The sequence below is a fragment of the Corylus avellana genome, chromosome 2, assembly GCF_965113065.1.
Source record: "Corylus avellana chromosome 2, dhCorAvel1.hap1.2, whole genome shotgun sequence".
Lineage (NCBI taxonomy): Eukaryota > Viridiplantae > Streptophyta > Magnoliopsida > Fagales > Betulaceae > Corylus > Corylus avellana.
Window position 1 is genome coordinate 7,708,259 of NC_142491.1, and position 24,668 is coordinate 7,732,926.

Below are 24,668 nucleotides of genomic sequence, written 5' to 3' on the forward strand. Positions count from 1 at the left end.
AGCTCCTCAAATACAATCTTAAAGAAATCCTTAGATTATATATTTTTTTAAAAACTGGCTGGCCATGGTGGTGAACCAAGGCCTGGCTATGGTTTTTTTTTTTAATTATTTTTATCTTATACAGGGTTTTTTTTTTTTGGCCATTTTGAGTCACCAAGTGACCAATTTTCAGTTGGATTTAATTAAAAAATCGTAATAAAGTGGCTAAGCAATAGGATTAAAGTAAATTAAGTGGTAGATTATGGGATAAGCGTAATTTCCCCCTGTTAATGAAAGGACAAAAAAAAAAAAGGAGAGAGAGAGAGAGAGAGAGAGAGGGAGAAAGTTTGATGACAAGGGAAATTTCAGATAGAAATGAGCGAGTTAACAGACAAAGATCCTTTCATCTCTCGCTCTTGTCTCTCCAACACCAGCCCTAACGATGAGCCAATCCCAGAACTATAACAGGTAACGATCTTCTGATCGGAACTTTGTCTTGTAGTTGGAAATACGTTTGCTTTAGAAAAACCTCTGCTTTAACTTTCTGATCTGTTAATTCTGTTTTGCATGTCCATGAATATTTCAATCCCAAATCATGCTTCATCTGCCTTTTCCATTTTGAGTTTTATTTTGGTAATTTCTGCTAAAAGTGTGATTTTTTTCACAATGGGTAACCCTGTTTTTACTCTCTTGCCACAGAAGTTACAGCTTTCAGGCCCAAATCTCTGTTCTTACATGAAATAGAGTTGGGTGTTTTTAAGGTTTTGGAGAAATGGGTATTTTTGTGGTTTGGAGGAGATGGTTGTGAAACTTTGAGCTTAGTGTTGTTTGGTTAAAAGGGTTTGCAGTGGAAGAAGGAGAAGGTTGGGAAATAGGGGTTTTGGATTAGATAATATTCAAGGAAGGAAAGGTAAATTTTAGATTTGGAGGATAAGTTTGGGAGACTTTGCATATTTTGTTTTTTGTTTGAAAGGGCTTTCTTTTTTTTTTTTTTTTTTTTTTGGTAATGGAAGGAGGGTCAGGTTACAATTCTGTTCCTTCTTCAACCTCGTCTGATAAGACCAGAGTTTTGGATGTAAAGCCTCTGCGTAGTTTGAAACCTGTCTTCTCAAATACGCCTCAAGGTTCCCCCTTTGTGTGTGCCCCACCCAATGGCCCTTTCCCTCCTGGGTTTACGCCATTTTATCCATTTAGTGTGCAACAAGGATCTCAAGCCTCACCTGATCTCAACCACCAGAGTCCTTCCTCAATGCAGACGCCAGTGGGTCATATGCCGGCTCCTCTCCGGGCATTCCGAAGCTCGCAACCACCAGAATTCCAGGGGGCCTTTAATGGCGACGCTGGGAATGATGATGGTTATTCTGGTGGTAAAAAACGTGCAGGTCCTCACTTGCGTGGCCTCAACTCATACCAAAAGAAAAAGAATAAATCTGCTCTCTCTGTTGTTTCTAGCAAAGGGGCTGGTACAAGTTTTGTTGTTGATATTAGTCCATTGCTAAGGGACGATGGTAACAGGGAAGTGTATAATCTGGTGCTTATGAGATTTGATGCGATTCGGAGGAGGCTCAGCCAAATTGAAGATGCCAAGGAGAGAAGCACTGGGATAAGGCGTGCAGATTTAAAAGCTGGGAATATTTTGATGAGCAAAGGGATCCGGACGAACATGAGGAGGAGGATTGGAGCTCTGCCTGGACTTGAGATTGGGGACATCTTCTTTTTTCGTCTTGAAATGTGTGTGGTGGGGTTACATGCTCAGTCTATGGGTGGAATTGACTATATGGTTCTCAAGGATGATATGGAAGAAGAGCCAGTGGCTCTGAGCATTGTTTCATCTGAAGGATATGACGATGATGCAGAGGATGGGAATGTTCTGATTTATAGTGGTCAGGGTGGGAATTTTGGAAAGAAAGACAAACAGGCATCTGATCAGAAGCTTGAAAGGGGTAATCTCGCTTTGGAGAGAAGCTTTCGTCGGGGCAATGACATAAGAGTCGTTCGGGGTATCAAAGATGCTGTTAATCCATCATCAAAGATCTATGTCTATGATGGCCTTTACAAAATCCAGGAGTCGTGGACTGAGAGCAAATCTGGTTGCAATATATTCAAGTACAAATTTGTGAGGTTGCCAGGGCAGCCTGCTGCCTTTTCCATTTGGAAATCAATTCAGAAGTGGAAGGAAGGCTTCTCTTCAAGGGCTGGACTTATTCTTCCAGACCTCACTTCTGGAGCCGAAAATACACCTGTTTCACTTGTAAATGATGTTGATGAAGAGAAGGGCCCTGCTTATTTCACTTATTTTCCCACTCTCAAGTATTCAAAATCATTCAACTTAGCACAGCCGTCTTTTGGCTGCAACTGCCGTAATGCATGCCAACCAGGAGATCCCAACTGCTCTTGCGTTACCAAAAATGGAGGTGATTTTCCATATACTACCAATGGGATTCTTGTGAGCAGAAAGCCTTTGATATATGAATGTGGTCCTACATGTCCTTGCTTTCCTAACTGCAAGAACCGAGTGTCCCAAATGCCTTTGAAAGTTCACTTGGAAGTATTTAAAACGACGGATAAGGGTTGGGGCCTGCGGTCATGGGATCCTATTCGTGCCGGTACTTTTATATGTGAGTATGCGGGTGAAGTTATTGACAAAGCTAAGGCAAAGCCGGGTGGGGAGGAAGGTGAAAATGATGAGTTTATTTTTGATACAACCCGTGTTTATGATTCATTCAAGTGGAATTATGAACCTGGGTTATTGGATGAGGAAAGATCTAATGATTCTGATGAGAATTACGAAATTCCATCTCCCCTAATCATAAGTGCCAAGAATGTCGGAAATGTAGCACGATTTATGAATCATAGCTGCTCACCAAATGTTTTCTGGCAACCAGTTTTATATGAACACAATAATCAATCCTTTCTTCATATTGCATTTTTTGCAATTAGACATGTACCCCCAATGACAGAGTTGACTTTTGATTATGGGGTTGCCCGCACTAATGAGGCTGAGGGTAACATTACGCCCAGTAGGAAAAAGAAGTGCTTATGTGGATCATCAAACTGCCGTGGTTATTTTGTTTAGTGTTTTAAGGTATCCATTCCAGCAGAAAAAGCATGGTGCCGGCAAACATGGTCCTGGCTAATAGGTTTGGATTCTCCCTCTTATGTACATGTTATGATGACTGCTAATAAATGTTTGAATATTCAAGGTGATAATCTCTTTAATTCAGTAAACGACATGTTTGCGTATTTTACTTCCTTGTCTTTGATTTTCTTTTTATATCAGAAACTTGTTTTATTCTGAATATAGACGTATGTGGGAACAATAGGTAAGAAGACATATTAACAATTCCTGAACCTTAAATTGTTAGTTTTCTTCTTATTTGCTTGGCTTATAGACTTTAATTTCCTCAACATTCTTTATAATGGTGTTATATCCTGCATGCTAGAGGAAAAAAAATTGATGGATCTTAGATAAAAAAAACAGTTCCATTTTGCTGTAGCCGAATTTCTCTACAATATCCATAAATGATATTGAGTGAATGCTATTTTTGTTATGTGGACAAACGAATAACTGCTTGTGTTTAATGGTCAATGAACGGAAATGTGGTTCCGTAATTGTTTGATTGTACATTGCTGCTACTGTGAGGAGGGAAAAAACGCCATTAGACCTTGTTCTGATCTATTTTCTTGGGTGACCTCTGCTGGTCTAAGAAATTTTAACAGTTATTATATGTTGCACTCACAGTATCTTGATCTAATTCTTGTATCTTCTGCATCTTTATCTTTCATGTTTATCCAGTTCATAATTTTCTCCCCCCACAGGGCCCCCCCAGTACAATCCTACTTTTTTTTTTTTTGGCTCTCTTTTCCCAAAGAAATGTACAATCAGAAAATGTGAAGTGGAGATGATGCCAGTAGAACTAAGTGGTACACATACAACACCGATCCATCACTATGATGTGACGATAAAATTATTCAGAGTGAAGTTTTTTCCTAAATATGTTGTCCAAGTGAAGAAAGCCACCCTCAGACAAGCCTAGACCAGATGCTTTTTCCAAGGGAAGGAGGAGTCAACATTGGGAAGGAAAACTTTGTAAAAGTTTTGACCTCAAAAGACTATGCATGCAATGATGTGGTGGTGAACCTCATCTTCTTATTAAGCACTTACCACTGATGGTCGTTCTTTTTGAAGGAATCCAATAGAACTTATCATTGCTGCCCCAGCCCATCCTGGTGAAATACAAAACATGAAAGAAATAAAATACAAAATCCACCTCCCAATCATCCTCCAATGTGATAAAATTTATGTCCCATGCACCTTGTTATTGTGAGTAAACATATGGTCAGCTGCCAGAGCATCCTTATCCCTTACAATACAAGGCAAAATAACTCCAAAAAAGTTCCCTATAAAGGGTGATCCTCGAACCAAATGTTATGCCAAAATCTGGTTTGAGAGCCATCACCCACTTCAATACTAAGAAACTAGAGAAGGCATCCTAGCCCCTCATGTGTTTCCATAAACTCACCACGTGAGGCCCAATGACAACATTAGTGCACCAACCACCCGCCAAAATAAAATACCATATTCTTTACCTATCGCCAAAAAGCCTCTCTCTATACAACATACCTCTATAAGGTAGTTGATATGCAGTGGAAAATATGATTTAGTCAAGCTGGCAATTACCCTTCCTCACTCCCCCTTCTCCTTCCCCAAGTAGGTTTGGAATGAAGCCTTTAGGTCCCTACATATTGGGGGCTTTCTGATTTTACTTATGCTTCTCTGTTTTGGAAGGTCTGGCATGAGTTAGGCTGCAATAGCTCCTCATTGTGCAGCAATGAGTAAGATGAGGGAAATGTTAGGTGTTCTTCTAGTGTTCTCTTAGTGTCTTTCCAACTGTAATGTGGCTTTTAAAATCACCGTTGAATTTGAGATTATTATTATTGACTTTTAATCTATTGGTGATTTTAAAAGTTATATCACAGTTGAGAGGACACCAGGAAAACACTAGAAGAACACTTAGCATTTCCCGTAAGATGGTGCTGTCATGCCTTTTGTGGTATCTTAGAGGGAAATAAATGATAAAAGTTCTGAGGACCTTGGGAGGACCGTTGTGGAGATAAAGTCTATTTTCTTCAATATTCTTTACCTTTCGATAGCTGTGTTTGACATGAATTTTTTGATCTTTTGTCTTTTTCTAACTAGGTGTTTCTTTTTTATGCTTCATGTGCAACTTGATTGCGCCTTTTGCGTTTTTAATGATATTTTGATTATTTTCCTCCTGGGCATGAGGATAAACTGCTTAGCCCGTTAGGGGTGAAAGCTCCTGGTAACTGGTTCTGGCGGGTGGGGTCAGTTACCCGTAAGAGTTTGATTAACGGTGAGGATTGTTGTACAATATGCGTTTGCGACGTGCAATTAATCTGAGTAAAGTTCTCTTACGTTATCAAAAAAAAAAAAAAAAAAAAAAGATATTTTGATTGTTTATTAAAAGAAAAAAAATTCAAAGATTTTCTTTCTTATTCATGATGTTAAGAATTTGGACTCTCTCTCTCCAAAGATATTAATGGTCTAAAAGTAGGTGGAAGCTTTGAACATAATACTGGAACCGAACACAACTTTCAAATATGAATGAATCATGTTTCTACTTCTCCATTGCAACATTAAAAAAAAGAATGACAACATTCAAGATATGGAACTGCTCAGGTTTCTCATTAGAAATAGAATTGATAATGTGCTTAGTAATATAATTTTCTGTGTCATTAGAGGATAGAATCTCCAGCAACTAATTAGATACAATGTAGGAAAACTGATAGTCTGGGACTTGTGTTTGGATTCATGTTACGGTTTAGTGACGTATTAAGATCCTATACTTGGTACACCCTATGTAAGACTAGGCATTATTTGGATCCACAATTCGGGTCAAAAAGCTTATTTTGGTCCCGTATGGTTTGCATGTGTACACGCACATGCACATGCACATGCACACACACATTTACAGTCTATGTACGTACACGCGAATGTACATGCGCATAAAATGTCAATGAAAGTCCTTATATTCTTTGTTTCTTCTATGTTTTTCATATATTATTTATTATTTCATTTAGAGTAATGCTATATACCCATTTTTATTCCATAACTATCCAGCAATGTTGACATGGCAGCCACAATTAATCATTTTTTTTTTTTGAATAACCAATCCTTGATTTTTTTTATTTTATTTTATTTTTTTAAATCGATAGTTGGTTGAGACTGTCACGTCAACATTGTAGAAAAGTTGTGAGAATTTAAAATGTAGTTTCTAGTATTATTCTTTCTTTCTTATAAAGTTTTAACCATATACCTTCTTAATTCAACCATGATTAACAAACACAGCACATTGAGATAGCTAGTTTTGTGGAATCGGAATGTGAAATTACCACGAATTGAGATGCATGATTCGGTTCGCAGTTTAACTCTGCTTTGGGGAAGAGCTCCCTTTAGTAGGCTAAGCATCTGTGTTGAGTCATTATTTCAGTGGGTCTCTATTGAAGCCAACATATCTTTCTTTCTTACCTTTCTGGATTCTTTACATGCAAATCTGTAATCTTAAAAGTACTTTAAACTGCTTTTGTACTTTAGATTTCTTTTCTGGCCGATGAACTCTTTTTTTGCTTAGTGAGCATGGCCTGCCTAATTAAATGGATTTGGGTGGTGTAATAAATACAGTAGATTACTATAGTGATATATTTTAAGATAAGATTCAAGGTTTAACATGATATTAGTTTTTCCATAAGTTAAAAGTTAATGATCCAAGACTGCAACTCTAGTGGGATGAAATATCTTCGATTTTCATACCTGCATTAAATCCTTTTTCCAGGCATTCAATGGTTTGTGCATATAAGGAAGAAATAATCATATGCCATGGAACTTGCAGCATAATACAAAAGCTGAATATCCCCTTGTCAGGTTCCATTCTACAAATGTTAAAACTATTTGATTGGGTCGAAATTTGATTGCATGATCTAACTTTTAAGATACCCCTGGAAGTAAGCATTTGTCATCAACTTTTTTCTCATCTGTCAATAAAGCTGATTGAAATTTGTATAAATGGCTTCTGTCGATTATATTATAATGCTTTAACATAATTTACCTCTTTCATGTTTCTCACATGAGCTTTCACTTGTACAGTGTAACAGCAACGCTGGTGAGGGTTAACAACATGCTTGTTTGGGATCAGTTCCAGCCAAAGCTCATGTTAAGTGGCCCTGCATTTTCCTTTTTGCAACCCAGCTTGTAGCTAGTTAGAATATTTGCTGTAAACTTTTATCCTCCAGGATTAGGGGTGTTTTGCTTTCAAATTGTGTATGATTTCAGTGGTGAAGTTCCTTTTGTTCATGTAATATAATCAATCCAAGTAGAATGGCCATGGCTGTCACCCTCTAAAATCTTTCCTTTTGTAGTATTTGCACCTTTAATCATGTGTTCTAACTTTTGCCAAGAATTCTGGTGTTGTTGCTCTACTAGCAAAAGCTTGTCCATCATGCGACTACAATACCATTTGGCAAAATCAGAGAATGAACCATTTTACAGGCTGAGGATTAAGTCCACCTTAATGCATATATATTATATTTTGAGAAATTTTATATACGACAATTTTATTCTATAACAATCTCACAATGATGACATGACAGTCTTAACCAATCTTTGGAGTAATTGTTTAAAGAAAAAAAATCAACCAATCTTTAGAGTCGTCATTATTTAAAGAAAAAAAATCAAAGGGTTGATCAGAATTGTCACTTTAGTATTGTGGGATAGTTGTAGGATAAAAATGTCTATATCATTGAAATGTTAGAAGTTATATTTTCATTCTTTAACTATTTTACAATATTGATATGGTAGTCTCGACAAAGCTCTACTTATTTTTTTTTTTTTAAACAATGATTTACTGGTTTGTTAGTATTGTCATGTTAAATGCAAATTGGTTTGCATTCTTCTTTGTTAATGTTGGGGTGCATGGTTGCTAGCTTGAAAAAGTGTTTTTGAGTTTTGATTTTTTTTTAAAAAAATGTTTTATATTTTAAATTGTTTGTTAATTATTTTGAAAATAAAATAGTGTTTTTAAAACCGTTATCAAATGAATTTCTGTAAAGCGAGAATGTAGGGAAGCTTTCTTTTTTTTTTTTAGAGGGAGGATTCGAATAAGTGACTTTCGCCTTATAAGGCGGTTTACAACCGATTGAAGTACCCTTTGGAAACACGAGAATGTAAGGAAGTTAACAAAGACAAATATACAAGTATTTGCTAAAAACAAAGATGCATGTCTCCTCATTATTATAAATTGAAAGAAAATTGACAGTAATTTACAAAATACCAAAAAATTTATATTTAAATTAAGAAATTAATAAACAAGAAAATCGTTTAACAATTCCCGCCATCGCGCGCACTCAATTGTCGGAAAAGAGTTCAAATCCACCTAAAAAACAAAAAAAAACAAATCAGTGTTTTGTTTGTGTGTTTGTTAGAGAGAGAGAGGGAGAGAGAGCGACGATGCAGAGAGGCGACGTCGTATGGGCAAGGGTTGTGTTCCCTCACTCATGGTGGCCCGGTGTGGTCCTCCGCATCGACAGCCTCGGCGTCCTCGTATCCTTCTTCGACCTCCAACCCAATCGCTACTTCCTCAACTCCGAGCTCCGGCCCTTCGACCACACTTTCCGATCTTCGATGGTCCGCAACAACAAGGATGAGCTGTTCGATCGTGCGCTGGAGGTGTTCGGTCGGAGGACGCTTCGGAGCCTAACGTGTCCTTGCCAGAGGACGAACAGAAGTGGTCCGCGGGATTTGAGGGGAACGACGTCGTTTCAGGCTGTTGGGGTGTTGGGGTTTGTGCTGAGGATGGGTGTGTCGCCTTTGGTTGAGGAGACGGAGTTTGTTGAGGCGGTGAGATCGGTCGCGCAGGTTCAGGCGTTTCGTGGGTATGGGTCGGCCAAGCGGACATTAATGTACAAGGGACAGTGCCAAAGAAGAGGTAGTGAGTCTCTGTTTTTGGATTTTAGAGTAATCAATTTTCTATGCAATGCCTATGTTGATTTTAGTATCTGTAGAGTCTTTAAGTAAGAGGTTTTGATATAACATATGAACTACTCATTCTTACACTCCTGTCTATGCAATGTCCATGATAATTTGAGTATTTGTTGGAAGTATTGGATATGAAACAAGAAAAACACCTGGAGATTCTTTGAAATGTGGTTTTGATATGATATATTCGGACATTGTTTTAACCCAGAGACTTAAGCTTATGGCTTTGGGCGATAAATATGTTATATCAATTGCTCATTCGTATTACTACTATTCCAATGCTCGATTTAACTACTTACACTCTGTATACTTGAATATCTGATAATCGTGGATGGTTGCTTTGTTGTCATTGGATCGCTTTGTTGTTTTGACAATGTGGGTTCGTGGAAGGAGTGGATGCTGTGATTTGAAAAGCAAATCTATGGAAAAATTTGGGGTAGATGAGATTTTTTAGTTGGTCAAATTGGTTGGTATGGTTTGATTAAATTTTCTTGTATTTGTGTGGTCTCTTTTGTAATTGAATTATGCATTTTCTATTTGGAACTTGTTTTTCAATCTAGTCTGGGAAGGGGTCATTAACGAAATGGTTGGTGTATACTTCTTTGCTTGGTCTTTGACTTTGCATCAAAGTCTTATTATAAGGGTTTAGTTGTTGTGGTTAGTGAGTAGTGCGAGTATAGGAGATTTTGCAGGCAAAATGACCCTGATAAAGTCAAAACTCTAGAACCGAGTCCAAGATCCACAAGTTCTCTGTTTGGTGGTTATATATGCTCTTGCAAACTTGTTTTCTTGTTTTCTTTCGTTGGTTGCTCTTGCATGCTATGTTTCCCCCCTTTTTTTCCACGTACAAACTTGATGTTTCTGTGAATTTTTGACTAATCTGATGCTAGAAGGTACTCTCAAGTGTTTAGTTTAATCTCTTTGTCAAATGTACATGGGCTTTTGTCCTGTTTGTGGGATTATTTCCTAATATTGAGGATTTATAGCACAGGATATCCAGCTCGGGTGCTTGTGTTCTACTTACCAGATGGCTGATTTCATGGGTTGTAACTTCTTTCTGTTTGAATGTCTTTCTAGGTAGTGAGAAAAAGAACTCAGTTTTTCATGAATCAGATATTTTAGAACTGGAAGATGAATCTCAGCTATTCTTTGAGGAAGTGGAAAATAAGCTGGCAGTTGGTGTGACAAACAGAACGAACTCTAAAATTCCTGGTTTGAAAGAATCTTTTAATGAGCATCAACTTTGCAGTATGTCAGAGACTCGAATTAAGCAAAAGAAGTCACAATCAGTCGATGAGATGCTGGTAAACTTGCATTATCTTGCTCTAGATCCATTTTATCTAGTTGGAAAACGCTTGAATACTGTGGAGCAGAATCTCTTGAAGTTTAGAAGTTTGTCATTCCAAAACATTACTGACATTTGTTTGAAAAAATGCTTGCAACCTAAAGGCATTGAAGGCCAGCTTTCTCATCCTGGGAGTATCGAGTCTGAGCTAAGTATGAAGGTTGATAGAAAACAAAGCTGTGGAGAAAGTTTTGGCCCCTCTGTATCTTACCTGGCAGTTGGTGTGACAAACAGAACGAACTCTGAAATTCCTGGTTTGAAAGAATCTTTTAATGAGCATCAACTTTGCAGTATTTCAGAGACTCGAATTAAGCAAAAGAAGGCACAATTAGTCGATGAGATGCTGGTAAACTTGCATTGTCTTGCTTTAGATCCATTTTATTTAGTTGGCTTGAATACTGTGGAGCAGAATCTCTTGAGGTTCAGAAGTTTGTCTTTCCAAAACATTACTGACATCTGTTTGAAAAAATGCTCGCAACCCATTGAAGGCCAGCTTTCTCATCCTGGGAGTATCGAGTCTGAGCTAAGTATGAAGGTTGACAGAAAACAAAGCTGTGGAGAAAGTTTTGGCCCCTCTGTATCTTACACAGACAATCCTGTTAACTGTCTGGGGCTAAAAAGGAAGCTTGATCATCAACCTTATGTTTCTTGTAGTTCTTTTAAGCTACACAAGACTATCCCAACTACTGCATATCTGCAGATAAATAAAACTGGATGCAAGGAAAACTCATCCGATTCTTATATTTCAGGGCCTGCTTTGTCTGATCTTTCTCACCATGGTCACATTGTTGAAATTGCCAAGCTTCAGGAGCCTGAAGAAAGAGTTGATATGCTAAATGATGCTAGGGCCTGCATATCTTGTGTCACGAGACAGGAAACTGGGAGAAGTGTAAGTATTTGGGAAGATGATGAGGGTGTTGAAGTTGATTGCAATTTGAATTTACATCGACCTCTTGCAACTCAATCAGCGTTTAATCATATTATTGAAACTCATGCCAATGTCATTGAGGTTGATTCTAAATTGGCAGCCAAAATATGCTCATCACAATCTGACCCTACTGTTGATAAAATCAAGATGCTGCCTAGTGATGGCGTTGGTACTACCTCCGTTAGATCCAACAAAGAACCCAGCATTAGTGTCACTTCTAGAGACAGCTATAAGGAGAATAAGGAGCTCTATCAACCTGTTACTTCAGATTCATCATTTGAGTTGCGAAGGGGTCAGCAGTTGGAAGCACTTGCTGCTTGTACAACTTTGCATATGAAGTTTCCTAGAGATTTGAAGCTGCCATCAAAGCAGGAGTTGGTAAAAGAATTGAGCCCATTTAGCACAGTAGATTCCTTGAAGACAAAAATCTCTTCTTATACTGGTGCTGCCCAGGTTGTTCTCTTACACCCAACTGATGCATTAGCGGCTTACCAATTTGCTAAGGAAAACAGGGTTTTATTTGGTGGGGCAAATATCCGGTTTTGGCTTGACCCACTTGAACACAAGAGAAGAGGAACCCAGTCTTCAGTTCCTTCACCTTCGTTGACAGGGAAAGCAGTAGATCCGAAATCGTGCCAACCTGTTAGTTCTGATACATCATTCAAGTCGCAAAGGGGTAAGCAATTGGAAGCACTTGCCAACATTGCTGCTTCTACATCTTTGCACATGAAGTTTCCCAAGGATTTTGAGCTGCCGTCAAAAGAGGAGTTGATCAAAAAGTTTAGTCCATTTGGTACAGTAGATTCCTCGAGGACAAAAATCTCTTCTTGCACAGGTGCTGCCAAGGTGGTTTTTGTACACCCAACTGGTGCAATGGCTGCTTGCCAATATGCTAAGAAAGAGAAGCTTTTGTTTGGTGAGGCTAATATCCGGTTTTGGCTCGACCCGCTGGAACACATGAGAAGAGGAACGAAATTTTCAGTCCCATCGACATCGTTGACAGGGAAACCAGTGAGTCCAAAATCATGTCCACCTGTTTGTTCTAATTCATCATTCAAGTCACAAAGGGTAGAGAAATTGAAAGCACTTGCCACCATTGCTGCTTCTTCGTCTTTGTGTATAAAGTTTCCTAAGGATTTCAAGCTGCCATCGAAGCAGGAGCTGGTAAAGAGATTTAGTCCATTTGGCACTGTAGATCCCAAGAGGACAAAAGCCTTTTCTCATAAAGATGCTGTTCGGGTGGTTTTCTTACGCCCCCTCGATGCATTTGCTGCTTATATATATGCTAAGAAAAAGAAGGTTTTATTTGGTGGGGCAAATATCCGGTTCTGGCTTGAGCAACTTGAACACAGGAGAAGAGGAACCAAGTCTTCAGTTGAATCAGTTCCCTCACCTGTATTGACAGGGGAACCGGTGAATCTGAAATCATGTCTCAAAAAATCCCACCCTATTGAGTCCAAAGACAAGCAAAAACCTTACAAGGTGAGATTTGTAATGGAGACATAGATCAGTTCGTTTTGATCAACTACTAACGAGAACTCTGCACCTTTCCCCCAAACTATATGCCATTTCCAGCCTTAGGAGGAACACCTAACCAAATGTTATGGGTGATTAGGTTCAGCCTTTTATAATCTCTTGAAATGTGTCCTCTAGTATGATTAGAAGCCTTTGATCAAATATGTGATAGATATTTGTATATTTGAAGCAAAATTGTTTTCTGTGAATAATAGCTAAAAGAAAATTAAAGTAAATGAGGCTTAATCCATTTGAAAAAAAGGTGATCGTTGCCAACTGACCTCCGGATGAAAATTTATAGTAATTACTTATCTAAATTGTTTAATGTGAGAGAGCATATATGAGACCTACATGTTTAGGTAGGTTGTTGGGGGTTGTCATTGGTCACTTGATTTTTTTTTCTTTTTCGCAAAACACTAAGTGCTTCCACCGTTAATACTATTTTCAAAATCCGAAATATTTCTCAAAAAATAAGAAATAAGAAATATTTTAGAAAGTTGAAATTAAACAAAAAATAGTGGTGTTGTGTGGTGATCACATTTGGTGGCCTCACGGTGGCCGTCACACAATTTTGTGGCCATTGTTAGGGCTATCGAATCACCACCACAGTGGCATTGCCGCTACTCTTGTACAACAAATTTTGATTTTTTTTTATAAAAATATTTCTCTTTTTTTTTTTTTATTTGTACAAAACACTTTGGTAATCAAAATTTTACGGAATGGGCCTAATGCATTTTCCAAAGCCTCAAAGAAATTCTTTGATTGAAATTGAAAATTATGATCATTAAATAATAAAATCTCTCAAGTAGTTACCTAAAAACTAAACTCTAGGGTCAAGTAACGTTCAAACCACTTTTTGAATTTTCCAGCCAAAATGGCAACGGCTACTTTGGCGAGGCAAATAGGCGATGCGGTAAAGCAAGCAGCCAGAAAGAACGGGTCAAGTGGCGGAGGCTGGTACGGCCCTCACATGGCCGCAGCCTCTCGTGCCATCGCTGAGCGAATCCCGTTGGTTGATCTCGTTCTTGAAGTCAGAGATGCAAGGGTACCTCCCGTTTCTGTCAACTTTTCTTTGTCTATATAAGCTTGAAAAGGTCCTTTTGGTTTCGTATACCAAATGTTTGATGAAATGTATGTGAGAGTTTCTTGTTTTAAAATCTGGGTTTGGGTTTCTAATGAATGTTGAATCCACAGAGGAGTAGGTGGGGAATGAAATCTGGGTTTGGGGTGGCTTCAGTTTTGTTTAATGATCCAAAGCCGTCATTCATCTCTATGTTTAGAGAATGATACTCTTTCTGTTTCTTTTGAAGTAGGTTCATTTTCCTTAGCTAGATTGAGTAATTTGCTTTCTTTTAAGAGAAAATTGCTTGCTCGGTTTTTATAAAAGTGAATTTCTTAATGGGTCAAAAAAGAAATTTCGCTACATTTGAGATCAAAATGGTTATCTAGAATTGTATCTTATGATGTTTTTATTAAATATCAGCTAATGAAACTTTTAACAACCTTTTTATTACCCCGTTCTGTTGGGCACTGGATGATCTGGAACATTCATTAAATTTTGCATTATTTTAATATTTATTGTTATTGCTTTCTAGATTCCATTGTCATCGGAGTATGAGCAATTAAGAAACTACCCATCTTCCCCAAGGCGAATCATAGTGATGAACAAGATGGATCTTGCAAACCGATCTCAAATGAAGGTGGGTATTTTTCTTCTCATGTTTTCTCAAAGAAATAGCCATCAATCTTGAAGTCATTAAGTATTTAAAACTAATTAAATATGAAACATCTGAGGGACTTCTAATCCTTTTGATGAAAGAAAAAAGACATGTTTTATCAGAAAAGGCAAAAATAGCTTTCTCTAGTAGTTATATATACTTTCATTGTAATGAAAATTTATAGTCATTTCTAATTCATGTCATTGATCACTCTTGTTTCTCTTCAAATAATCTCTCTCTCTCTCTCTCTCTCTCTCTCTCTCTTTTTGGGCTTGTAGGAGTGGATAAGGTACTTCGAGCAACAAAACTGCATATCTTATGGAGTGAATTCACATAATAAGGAAAATATAAAGCAGGTAATGTGATTTTCTTTTACTTTGTATGTATTTCTTTGGAACATTGGGAGTATTCCATTATGTGTTAGGTAGTTTTTTGCATGGCATTTTGTCAATAGCTTATGAATTGAGTCTCAACATTATTTGCTGAATCGATGTCTGTAGTACTATATGCAATAAAATTATGTTGATACTTTTACATCATTGTCGTGAGGACTCTGTGTGTGTTTGCATGTGGGTGGACACGTCTAATATCTCATTGAAATGCAGTGAGGAACTGAAGTGTGTGATTTCATTTTAGTTAGATATCTAAAACCAACCTAAATATGTAAAAAATATCTTGTCTTGCATCTGTTCTGTTTTGCTTGATAATGGCATCCAGTGGTTGTAATAGTGTCACTACGTTCATATATATATATATGCTCCATAATTTACACAAACACCCCATTTGTCTTGAACCCACTAGTTTACCCTCTATCACCTTCTTATTGGGGTGGAAGTGCCTAGAGGTGGATCTCATCGGCAAATATAAATAAGGCGGTATAATCTGTTGTTTGTCACTGAGCTATGTCTTTCTTCTATCCTATTTTACTTGAGAATGCATATACTAGTGATTACAACGTGTCTCTATTAGTATGTTGATTTTTTCAAAATACCAACTTGATCAGTTTAAACTTTATATCTGTTGTTTTGTTACTGATTCTGTTAATCTAGTTTTTGTTTTTCATAACTTCCGTAGCAATCAGAGTTTTCATTTCTTACAGTTCCTAAATTTTTTACAAGCCCAAGTCAGAGAATTGAAGAAGACAGATCATTCTAGTTATACTACAACAATAATGCTTGTTGGGATTCCAAATGTCGGTAAGTCCGCCCTGGTCAACTCATTGCATCAAATTGGGAGGATTAGTGCTGCAGGTATTGGTTTCAAGATTTATTATTTTTTTGCGGGAATTGAGTTTCTTCTATTCTTTGAGTTGTAAATGTTTATTTTATTACTAATGTTTTAATCTTTGGACGGTAGAGAAAGGAAAGTTGAAACATGCAATAGTGAGTCCTCACCCAGGTGAGACGAAAGATATCAGCAGCTTGAAGGTGTGTCCTTCATTTATTAGTACATTGTATGTCCTAGAAGCAAAAAATCTATTGTCCGTGGTTATCACTCCCTTTCATGCTTCATTTGAATCCAATAAAAGAAAAGGAATAAAACATTTGGAGTACAACTTTGTTGGTTTTGAATTTGCTCTAGCTTCTCTACAACAAACGGGCATAAGATAATCAAATAGCTATTCAGAGTTTCTGCATATTTCTTTTCTTGACTTCTCATCTTTTGATTTTTTTTCCCTTTAAATCTTGTTGTAAGAGGGAGTTAGTTTTCATTTCAGATTGGTAGCCATCCCAATATTTATGTGTTGGACACCCCAGGTGTTTTGCCTCCTAAAATTCTTGACACTGAGGTCTGCTCCAAGTTAGCTTTAACAGGTATGACTATACCTACTAGGGTTTTTTCCTTCCATGGGTTTTGATGAGTCCTGTAGCTGGTTTAACTCTGTGGGTTAGAATTACTTTGGCCTGTAACCTGAGTACTTCTGCATAGACTACAGTGGCTAATCTTGGATGAATAAGATTGTTGAAAATTCCAAAGCTTGGATCAATGTCAGCTCAGGTTTTGCTTATTCCAAACTGTAGGATCAATTAGAGATTGCTTAGTAGGGGAAAGGGAAATCGCTCAGTATTTTCTGGCTATCCTCAACTTAAGTGATGAATACAAGAAATGGGCAAAGTTGGCCATGAATGAGAATGACAGAATATTCGTAGATGACAAACCAGAGTGTTTAAGTAGCTCTGAGTTGGACATGAAACAGAAAAGACAATACCCCACAGATCACACACAGGTATCAGCTATTAATTTATCATATATCTAAAAAGAATTATTGTTGTAAATTATCTTCTTTTGGATTTATCTATTTATGTTTCCTTTTCTTCTTGGTAACTCTCTGTAGTTGCTATGTAAGACATCGGAAGGCAGTGACTCTCAACAGTAATAGTTGTAAGCAACGCATGTGCAGGGACTGGAACATAAAATTCTCATTTTAGGAGAGTAATATGTTTATTAGATTGTTATATAACTTAATGATGTGACAGTGAAAATCAGTCATTTGATCAACATTTGTAAAATAGATAAAAAAAAAAAAAAAAGATTAATTTTCATAGCTATGTCATCCCAGTTGTATGACAGTCGTATAGTAGTCTATTAAATAACATTATTACTGGTTTAGGATAACAAGAGGAGTTGGAGGGGAGACTTTTGAGCAAGTTAGTTTAAAATTAGCGAGTAAGATATATACAAAATTGCGACTTTGTGGAAACATGAAACAAAGATACGAAATGATATTGATATGGTAATATGGAAATTTTTGAAAAATTAAGATATGATTTGACTAGGACTATAAATTGATTAAGCGATAATTATACATTTGTATATAATCTTTTGATTTAGAAGATAAATAACAAGTACCAAAAAGTTAAAAAAGGCATATCTATAACTCAAATTCAAACAATAATATATAGGAAAGTAGCAAATATTTAGATCATAAAGTAACTATTATCCATGTTTAGTTCTCATGGGATAAATCAAAATATAGTATTCAGAAATATCCCTGAAATAACATCAATCAATTTGTTACTTGATCCTTCCTTCAAACAGTCATAGAAATAGGAATCTTGCTGCCCCCAGAAAGAATCCCTCCAACAAGTTCTGTTGCAATTATCATTATTGTTTCTAAAAGCAGATATTAAAACTCGCTTTAGCATGAATATCTTTTCCAACTGGGATTATCTTTGATGTTAGGTTTTTGGTTCCTTTGCCTTCTTATCTTTATTTGAAATTGAATTCATGCTTGTTGATGCAGGATTTCATAGTGCATGATATTCGTCGAACTCTCTTTGAGACGATTTCATCTTTTGATGGTAATGTGGAAGACGAGAAGGACATGTGCAGGCTTATTGAGACACAATTCACAGCATTGCGTGAAGCTTTTAGGATTCCTATGGAACTTGGTGAGGAGGCTCAAGATAAAGTTGCTGCTAAGTTACTAAATCTCTATCGTACTGGACGGCTGGGACACTATACTATAGATCCTAAACCCTGCCACACTCAATGACGCTTTTGTTTTCTATTCTATACATTTTCTTGAATACCATTTTTTTATTTTTTATTTTTGTAATTTATTTTGGCAAATGATAGTTTTTGTTTACAATAGTTATTATAATTTTTTTTTTTTTTTTTTTTTTGAAAAAGCAATCTCAAGGTTTTGGTTACATATTAGCATAGAAGTTCTGTTCTTGACTACCACAAAATCCACGGAAATTTTTTGGCTATTCTTGGCCACTCAGTAAGAGGTGAATTGGTTGGTGTTATTAAGTTTCCAAGAGATCTTCCTTAAGAAAATTTGAAGATGTAATTGACCGAGATTCCCTACAATCAATGCTCCCTATTATTATCTCTGTCTTGGGCAAAGCTTCATTAAGAGAACTTCTCTTCTGCCCAATCGGATAAGAATCTACAACAATTACTTGCCCGAATTACTAGCAATTGGGACAGATAATGTGAGAGATCATATGTAAGACCCATTTACTTAAATAAATTATGGCCTACCTAGTCATCTACCAGAGTGGGGGGGCCATTCGGGTAAGTAGAACCCTCTATTGTCCCCTTACAAATTTCCCCGCTCCAAGCATAGAATTATAGGAAATCCCTATCTTGGGGTAATGAACCCTAAATTCTTGATATTGGAAAGGTTTGGAGATTAATGCCAATTGAGTTCAAGGTACCATTTACCCAGAAAAGCACCAGCTCGTCCCTCGTCAATCTTAACCCAAATGAGAGCAGTGAAACGTTGTCGTTCTCACCAGTTGGATTAAATGACCATGGTTGAAGCTTTTCCTGAATTGCCACTTATGAAAAACTCAATTAAATACCGAGGAGAAAACCAAAGGGTAGTGTAATTAATAGTCATTTTACTTTGATTAAAAAGAGCTTCCCCATGTACAAAAACTGGATATATATCTGAAAGTAAACTGAGATACAGAGCAGCATAACTAGGCTAGAAGAAGCAAAACCAAAGGGCTATTCACATTTTTACATAATATTTAATGTTTGCATGTCATACTATAGGAATATGTATTCTTCTTCTGTAACATTAACCACGAACTGTCATTGGATTACTCTTGCCTTCTAACTTTCTGCACATATAGAAAACAAACATCATTAAAAATAAGGTCGGTGAGACGCGACGGTCCAGAAATGCGAGCATGTGCATGTGATAACACAACACATACATGAATAGAGAAATTAATGAATCAAAACTCATGACAAAGGTTTATGATGGTTTGATATGATTCTCACCTTCCTTTGGCTTATCACCAACAGTATGTTGTGGGAAGTATTTCACCACTTTGGAAGTAGTTCCCACAACCATTACATTGATAAAGGTTTATGCTATAAAAATTATATAAAAAAAATCGGAGTAATTTCATTTTTCAAATAATGCAAATAATGATGATTATGACAATGATGAGAGCAGGAATTTAAGACATTTCAATTACATAGTTTGGGTGGGATCTTACCAGTCAATGAAATATGTCAATCTGAATCTATGAGCTTAAGCCATAAACACGGATTCTCTGTGCAATTGGGTCCTGGCAACATGGACATTTAGCTTGCACATTGTTGCAGTGATTCTCGGTGCAATTGGCACATAGAACTTGGTGGGCACATGGCAGGAAAACAATAGAAGCATCATTTTCCATACAGATCAAGCAAACTCGATCATGGATTACTTCTTCCTCAGATAAATCTAGTGAATCAGGAAGCATAATCTCAAGTGCATCGTCTCTCTCTGGTCTTGCGAGCCCTAATTCCCCTGTGAAGAAAACATCTTGTTGATAATGCGGATTGCTGGAATCCAACGACAATTCAAGATGGGATATTTCCATCTCAAGTCGCTGCACGTCATCTTTACAACGCTGAGAATCTAGCTCCATCTTTTGGTGCAATGCGTGCTGCTTTCTTTTCATATTGGCTTCCACTTCTTCCTTTAATCTCAGTTCTTCCTGCACCTGGGCTATGGCAAGCTCTTTAGCCTTTACTCCCTGCCTCCACATGACCTGTAATTAAAACTTCATAAATTTTTTACCCTGAATGGAATAAAATATATAGGTGCTATCAAATTCAAAAACAGTTTTAGATAATCATTTAAGAAATGAAAAGTACACATTGATTTAAAAACCAACATAAGAGTGAATAAAGCATCAGATAATTACAGTAGAGCATGTCAACCTAAAAGACCCTACCTGGATAGCCACTAAGGTTGACCTAATTCTACATGACATGTATAATCAGTAAAATTTCAAATACGGACATATTGGGGGTGCAGCAGTGGGATGTGTTGCTTAACATATTAGTGTAAATAAATTAATCAGAAAGAAATGAAAGTTAACTGTAAAACAATTATGCATACAAAAGAATATGTCCTTCACAATATCATGCAATATCCATGTCCTATACATTATTTACTCTTCTTGTACTGTGTCTGTGTCTCTGAAATCAGGCATTAAGCAATAGCTTGTCTAGATTAAATGCCACCCCCCCCCCTTATCAAGTGGGTTAAAATTCAGAGGAAAGCAGTGCAGCCTAGATAAATGATGCACAGATTCATGTCTCACTGAGAAACATGTAACCGAAGCACAATACAGGTAGATATCAAACACATTTTATGGCAGTTTTATTTCTGTAAACTTGATTTCTATTAACCATAATTAAAGTTCTGGCTTTTTTACTTTTTCCTTTTTTCATGATAAAAAAACAGGAAAAACCAAGAATGAATAAGCAACTGTTAACAAGTTATTTCTTCAAAATTTATAGCCCTAGAATCCACTAGCCAGTTAAAGAAACTCACTGAAAACTGCACATCATGCTGTTGAGGATAAGTGGGGCATAAACATTAAATTACTAGCATATAACACAAAGGAGCTCCATGCATATGGGAAGAGCATATTTAGGTGATGATAATATAGGAAGGTAGGCTAAGTCTGAACTGCGATTAAGCAAAGATATCCCCACCAAAGACTAGAAAGAAAAAACTGAAAACTTAATTCAAACAAAAATAAAATCAATCTCATGGTGTATGAAGGGCAAACTAGGTTCATTATCAAGACCCGGTTAAATAACACCAAATAAAATAAAACAAAGCTCTACTTCTATAATGTCAACAAATACTGCAGCCAAGATGAACTGTCCTATCCTGGTAACTAAATTTTCATCCCTACAGAAATATTAGAAAAGAGAGAGTGAAAACATCCAGAACAGAAATGCATCTAGTTATGCTTATGGATAAAGCCCTCTTCTTTTTACACGGGAAATATGAAAAGCTATAGTTAGGTCTACTTTCCAGCAGAAGCCAGTAACGCACCTCAATTTCCTCTTGAGCCTTCTTGAGGTCAACTGACTGCTGATGCAAATGCATGGACAGCTTTTTTTCTTCTTCAATCTCATCCCGATATTTGTTGTTCTGTTTCTCCAGGGCCAAAATCTTCTTCAGGCACTTCTTTTCCCTCCTCACAACTTCCACACAAACTTTATCCGACTCTGATGCACTCAACTTAAAAGCTTCCACCTCTGCCCTAATTTCTGCATTTTCAACCTTGAGTCTCTTGACTGCCGCGTTTGCAAGGTCAGCTTGACAACCTGTCTTCCTAAGATCATCCTCCAGTTGCATAAGCTTCTTCATTGTCTCTTCCTCAAGTTCTAGTTTGTAATTCTTTAGCTGCTGCTTTCCTTCCCTTTCCATTCTCAAAATCTTGAGCTCTGAAAGATCAAGGCTGAGCCTTTTAGCAGCTTGAACCACTTTCTTTTGAGCCCATTCCTTGCGCTCCTTTACCTGTTGCTTGATCTCTTTAATATTGTGGACTAACCTTGAGATGATTTCAACCTTAGGATCTAGGGGCTCACTCTCTGACTTCTCATTTAGACTTAAATTACCAAAGCTGCTCAAAACTAAGTTAACCATACAAGAGTCCTCCCATTCAAATGATTCAGTAGACTTTTTGCTTGGCAAAGAGCTTTTAGAAGCCTGCAGTTGTTTTGGAGACATCTTAACGGTAGCACGGCAAGCAGCTGCAAAATTTCCAATGTTCATTTTCAGCTTAGCTTCCAAGGATGGTGTAAGCTTATAGCTCTTACCAATACTTGGATTTCTTTTCATCCAAACATCAAGTTTCTCAGAAGGACCATTTTCACTGAAATCATGAGCCTTGTCATCACTAGGAAGCTGATCCCCTTGAACTTTACAAACCCCAGAAGGTGCATGAAGTGACCTGTTAATCTCAAACCCCTGGTTCTCACCCTCATTTGTCACAAACGGCAGTTTAATGGTACTTGCTACACCCAAATGAAAATTGCACATGAGGAGACACCACAAGGCATCTCCTTTGATCAAGTAGGGCCGAACTTGGCGAAGCAAGTAAATCATCACTGTAAGCGAGTTTTTAACCAACATCTTCATATCCCCAAAAACTTGTTGTCCTCTATAAGGTCTATCATCAATTACGAAGCCAGTTTTGATATAACCAAGCGAATTTTGCACAATGTTTGTCAAAATATCCAAGTTACCAAACCCATGTCCATTCGTCAAAATCGCTTTCAGCACAACATCAGGTGGATGACCATACGACATTAACCTCACATAAGCTTCATTGTAAATCGCTTCAAGTTTCCTTAAAAGCAACTCTTCTAACTGCTCCTCAGTATAGAATTTCCAGTCTTTCATATCAACATCCAAACTCACATACGGGTTCAGCTTTACATTACAGACGTCATTATTCTTGCCTGGACCACCATATGGTGCTTGACGCAGTTCAGGATTTGGGTCCCATTCACTAGGAGCAGGATAATATTGTGCTCGAACCAATTCAGTACTTTTATCAGATAGAGTTTGAACCAATTCAGGTTTGGACGCCGTTGTTCTAGGTGTGTTGTTGGTGTTGTTGTCACTGCTGCTGTTGGGTCTCTTGGATTGGGGTTTTCGCTTGCCTTTTTTATGTTTTTCTGAGCCACCCATCTTTGGATAGAAAACAACATAAATATCAAAATCAAGAACCCTAAAACACCGTTTGGCCGCTGAGTAAATCAGAGTACAACAAAAGAAAACAAAAATTCTGAGTTCCTCAGTTTTATCTCATTCTCGGTTTCCGTCATTGACAAAAGCAGTGAGAATCTCAACTAAACCGCAAATAAAAACATAAATACAACAGAAAGAAAATGGGACAAAAATATAACAATCCGGCATTTTATCTGACATCTTTTTCCTTTTCTAGAATTCTCCCAGCAACTAAAGAGAGAAGAAAAGGAAAATTCACATTTGCAGTTACTGTAATCCACCAAAGATAAAAGGGTCTTGAAATCAAATCACTCTGAAACCGAACAAGCCAAGAAAGAACAAAATTTTTCGATTCTTATTTCCTATAAAGAAACTGAAAGTTCAAACCTCTAAAGCTTCATTTTTTTTTTGGTCTTTTCTTGCAATAACATAAAATTTCCCATAGAATAAACGACAACCCAAAAGATATAACGCTTTAGTTCGTATTTCTTCTGTTTCATTTTCCTGCATTATTTTCTCAGCAGCCAAACAGCAACAAACAGAAAATCACATATTATAACCCCCCCCCCCCCCCCCCCCCCCCAAAAAAAAAAAAAACACAACCTTTCATGCTTCAGAGACAATTATCCATGAAATGCTTACTGAAACTAACCTTTTCGTTGAATTGGGTCCGTTGTCTCCTCAGAGTCACACAAACAGAGAGAGAGAGAGAGAGCTCAGAACACTGTGCGAGTGAGAGAGAGAGAGAGAGAGGCTTTCACAGTGTGAGAAATATAGAGGGTTTTGCTCCTCTACGGTTTCATTAGAATAGTTTCATTGCAAGTACTTATTTGTCTCCAATGCGTTACACCACGTAATGAAAATAGATTTGAGGTTTCGATGGAGGCCGGGTTTACTGTACTCGCGGCCGTAGGAGAGCCGGAGATTTCGCAACTTCCCGTATCGGGTGGTGGTGAGGGATGACAGGGTACGTCAACTGAGGTTTCAGAAGGACAAATCAGATGATGCCAATCAAGCGTATCTGATTAGGAATTACACGTGTAATGATAATCTCAATCTGTCGTATAACTTTTAAGATGGGCCGTTATCTGAATGCCTTTAGGCCCATGTGCATGATTTACACCTTGCAACAAAAGGGCTTTTCTCAAAGAAAGATACGGCCACAAAGTGTCCAAAATGTAATACGCCTTGTCGTTTTAGCTTTTAATTTGTTTAAATGTCTTATGGTACCCATTAGAATTTAGAATAAAGAGTTCATATGAAATTTACCTGTTCAAATAAATGGTTATACAGTTCAAACATAGGTCGGAGATTTCCTTTAATTTTGAGAGGCTCTTGAGGAGCTCAATTGCTGAACAGGCTGTGCTCGAGTAATTTAAACTAGCTTGATCTTTTTAGCTTTTAATTTGTTTAATTATCTTCACCGCACGGAGCAAAATGGATGAGGATGCTAGAGCTTGTTTAGGAAGACAATTCTTCCTAATTTTTCTAAATTTTTATTTTCTTTCTTAGTTGATTGACACCACTAACACTCAACTCAACTTAAAAATTTTCAACTTTATTCAAAATTTTATATTCTTCAAACAACCCAAGCATAATCACATAATCTCAACTCTTTTTTCGTCTATGCCGGAAAAACT

General features: G+C 37.2%; 4 protein-coding genes across 5 annotated transcripts; 3 read left to right on the forward strand and 1 right to left on the reverse strand.

The window, feature by feature from the left end:
• The first annotated feature begins 309 nt into the window (after nucleotides 1–309).
• LOC132179005 (histone-lysine N-methyltransferase, H3 lysine-9 specific SUVH3) lies at nucleotides 310–7,582 on the forward strand. The gene is made up of 3 exons (XM_059591615.2): nucleotides 310–447; nucleotides 679–3,119; nucleotides 7,145–7,582. Exon 2 carries the CDS (start codon nucleotides 986–988, stop codon nucleotides 3,053–3,055), a length of 2,070 nt encoding a protein of 689 aa, XP_059447598.2. The 5' UTR covers nucleotides 310–447; nucleotides 679–985; the 3' UTR covers nucleotides 3,056–3,119; nucleotides 7,145–7,582.
• An 893-nt stretch (nucleotides 7,583–8,475) lies between these two features.
• On the forward strand, nucleotides 8,476–12,976 carry LOC132174933 (uncharacterized). Its single transcript, XM_059586703.2, has 2 exons — nucleotides 8,476–8,981; nucleotides 10,109–12,976. Exons 1-2 carry the CDS (start codon nucleotides 8,504–8,506, stop codon nucleotides 12,808–12,810), a joined length of 3,180 nt encoding a protein of 1,059 aa, XP_059442686.2. The 5' UTR covers nucleotides 8,476–8,503; the 3' UTR covers nucleotides 12,811–12,976.
• LOC148587269 (P-loop containing nucleoside triphosphate hydrolases superfamily protein) lies at nucleotides 12,700–18,101 on the forward strand. Its single transcript, XM_088512503.1, has 9 exons — nucleotides 12,700–12,786; nucleotides 13,689–13,864; nucleotides 14,415–14,519; nucleotides 14,816–14,893; nucleotides 15,637–15,787; nucleotides 15,894–15,964; nucleotides 16,255–16,351; nucleotides 16,559–16,764; nucleotides 17,782–18,101. The coding sequence occupies exons 2-9, from the start codon at nucleotides 13,694–13,696 to the stop codon at nucleotides 18,031–18,033; spliced, it is 1,131 nt and encodes a 376-aa protein (XP_088368629.1). The 5' UTR covers nucleotides 12,700–12,786; nucleotides 13,689–13,693; the 3' UTR covers nucleotides 18,034–18,101.
• Nucleotides 18,102–18,869: 768 nt separating this feature from the next.
• Nucleotides 18,870–23,775, reverse strand: LOC132167761 (MND1-interacting protein 1). 2 transcript variants are annotated; one of them, XM_059578786.2, is made up of 4 exons: nucleotides 23,681–23,775; nucleotides 21,343–22,989; nucleotides 19,499–20,038; nucleotides 18,870–19,114 (listed from the first exon to the last, which is right to left on the reverse strand). In XM_059578786.2, the coding sequence occupies exons 2-3, from the start codon at nucleotides 22,987–22,989 to the stop codon at nucleotides 19,526–19,528; spliced, it is 2,160 nt and encodes a 719-aa protein (XP_059434769.2). In that variant the 5' UTR covers nucleotides 23,681–23,775; the 3' UTR covers nucleotides 18,870–19,114; nucleotides 19,499–19,525. The 2 variants fall into 2 exon arrangements, with proteins under 2 accessions (XP_059434769.2, XP_059434770.2); XM_059578787.2 differs by having other exon boundaries at nucleotides 21,343–23,048; nucleotides 23,681–23,763.
• Nucleotides 23,776–24,668: the final 893 nt, after the last annotated feature.

Excerpts from the sequence above, each read along its gene's own strand:
- LOC132179005 (XM_059591615.2), top strand. The coding sequence starts at position 986 with ATGGAAGGAGGGTCAGGTTACAATTCTGTTCCTTCTTCAACCTCGTCT.
- LOC132174933 (XM_059586703.2), top strand. The coding sequence starts at position 8,504 with ATGCAGAGAGGCGACGTCGTATGGGCAAGGGTTGTGTTCCCTCACTCA. Across the intron at positions 8,982-10,108 it reads GGGACAGTGCCAAAGAAGAG|GTAGTGAGAAAAAGAACTCA; the intron begins GTAGTGAGTCTC and ends ATGTCTTTCTAG.
- LOC148587269 (XM_088512503.1), top strand. The coding sequence starts at position 13,694 with ATGGCAACGGCTACTTTGGCGAGGCAAATAGGCGATGCGGTAAAGCAA. Across the intron at positions 14,520-14,815 it reads CAAACCGATCTCAAATGAAG|GAGTGGATAAGGTACTTCGA; the intron begins GTGGGTATTTTT and ends TTGGGCTTGTAG. Across the intron at positions 15,965-16,254 it reads AAGATATCAGCAGCTTGAAG|ATTGGTAGCCATCCCAATAT; the intron begins GTGTGTCCTTCA and ends TTTTCATTTCAG.
- LOC132167761 (XM_059578786.2), bottom strand. The coding sequence starts at position 22,989 with ATGGGTGGCTCAGAAAAACATAAAAAAGGCAAGCGAAAACCCCAATCC. Across the intron at positions 20,039-21,342 it reads AGGCTCAAGAGGAAATTGAG|GTCATGTGGAGGCAGGGAGT; the intron begins GTGCGTTACTGG and ends TTTTAATTACAG.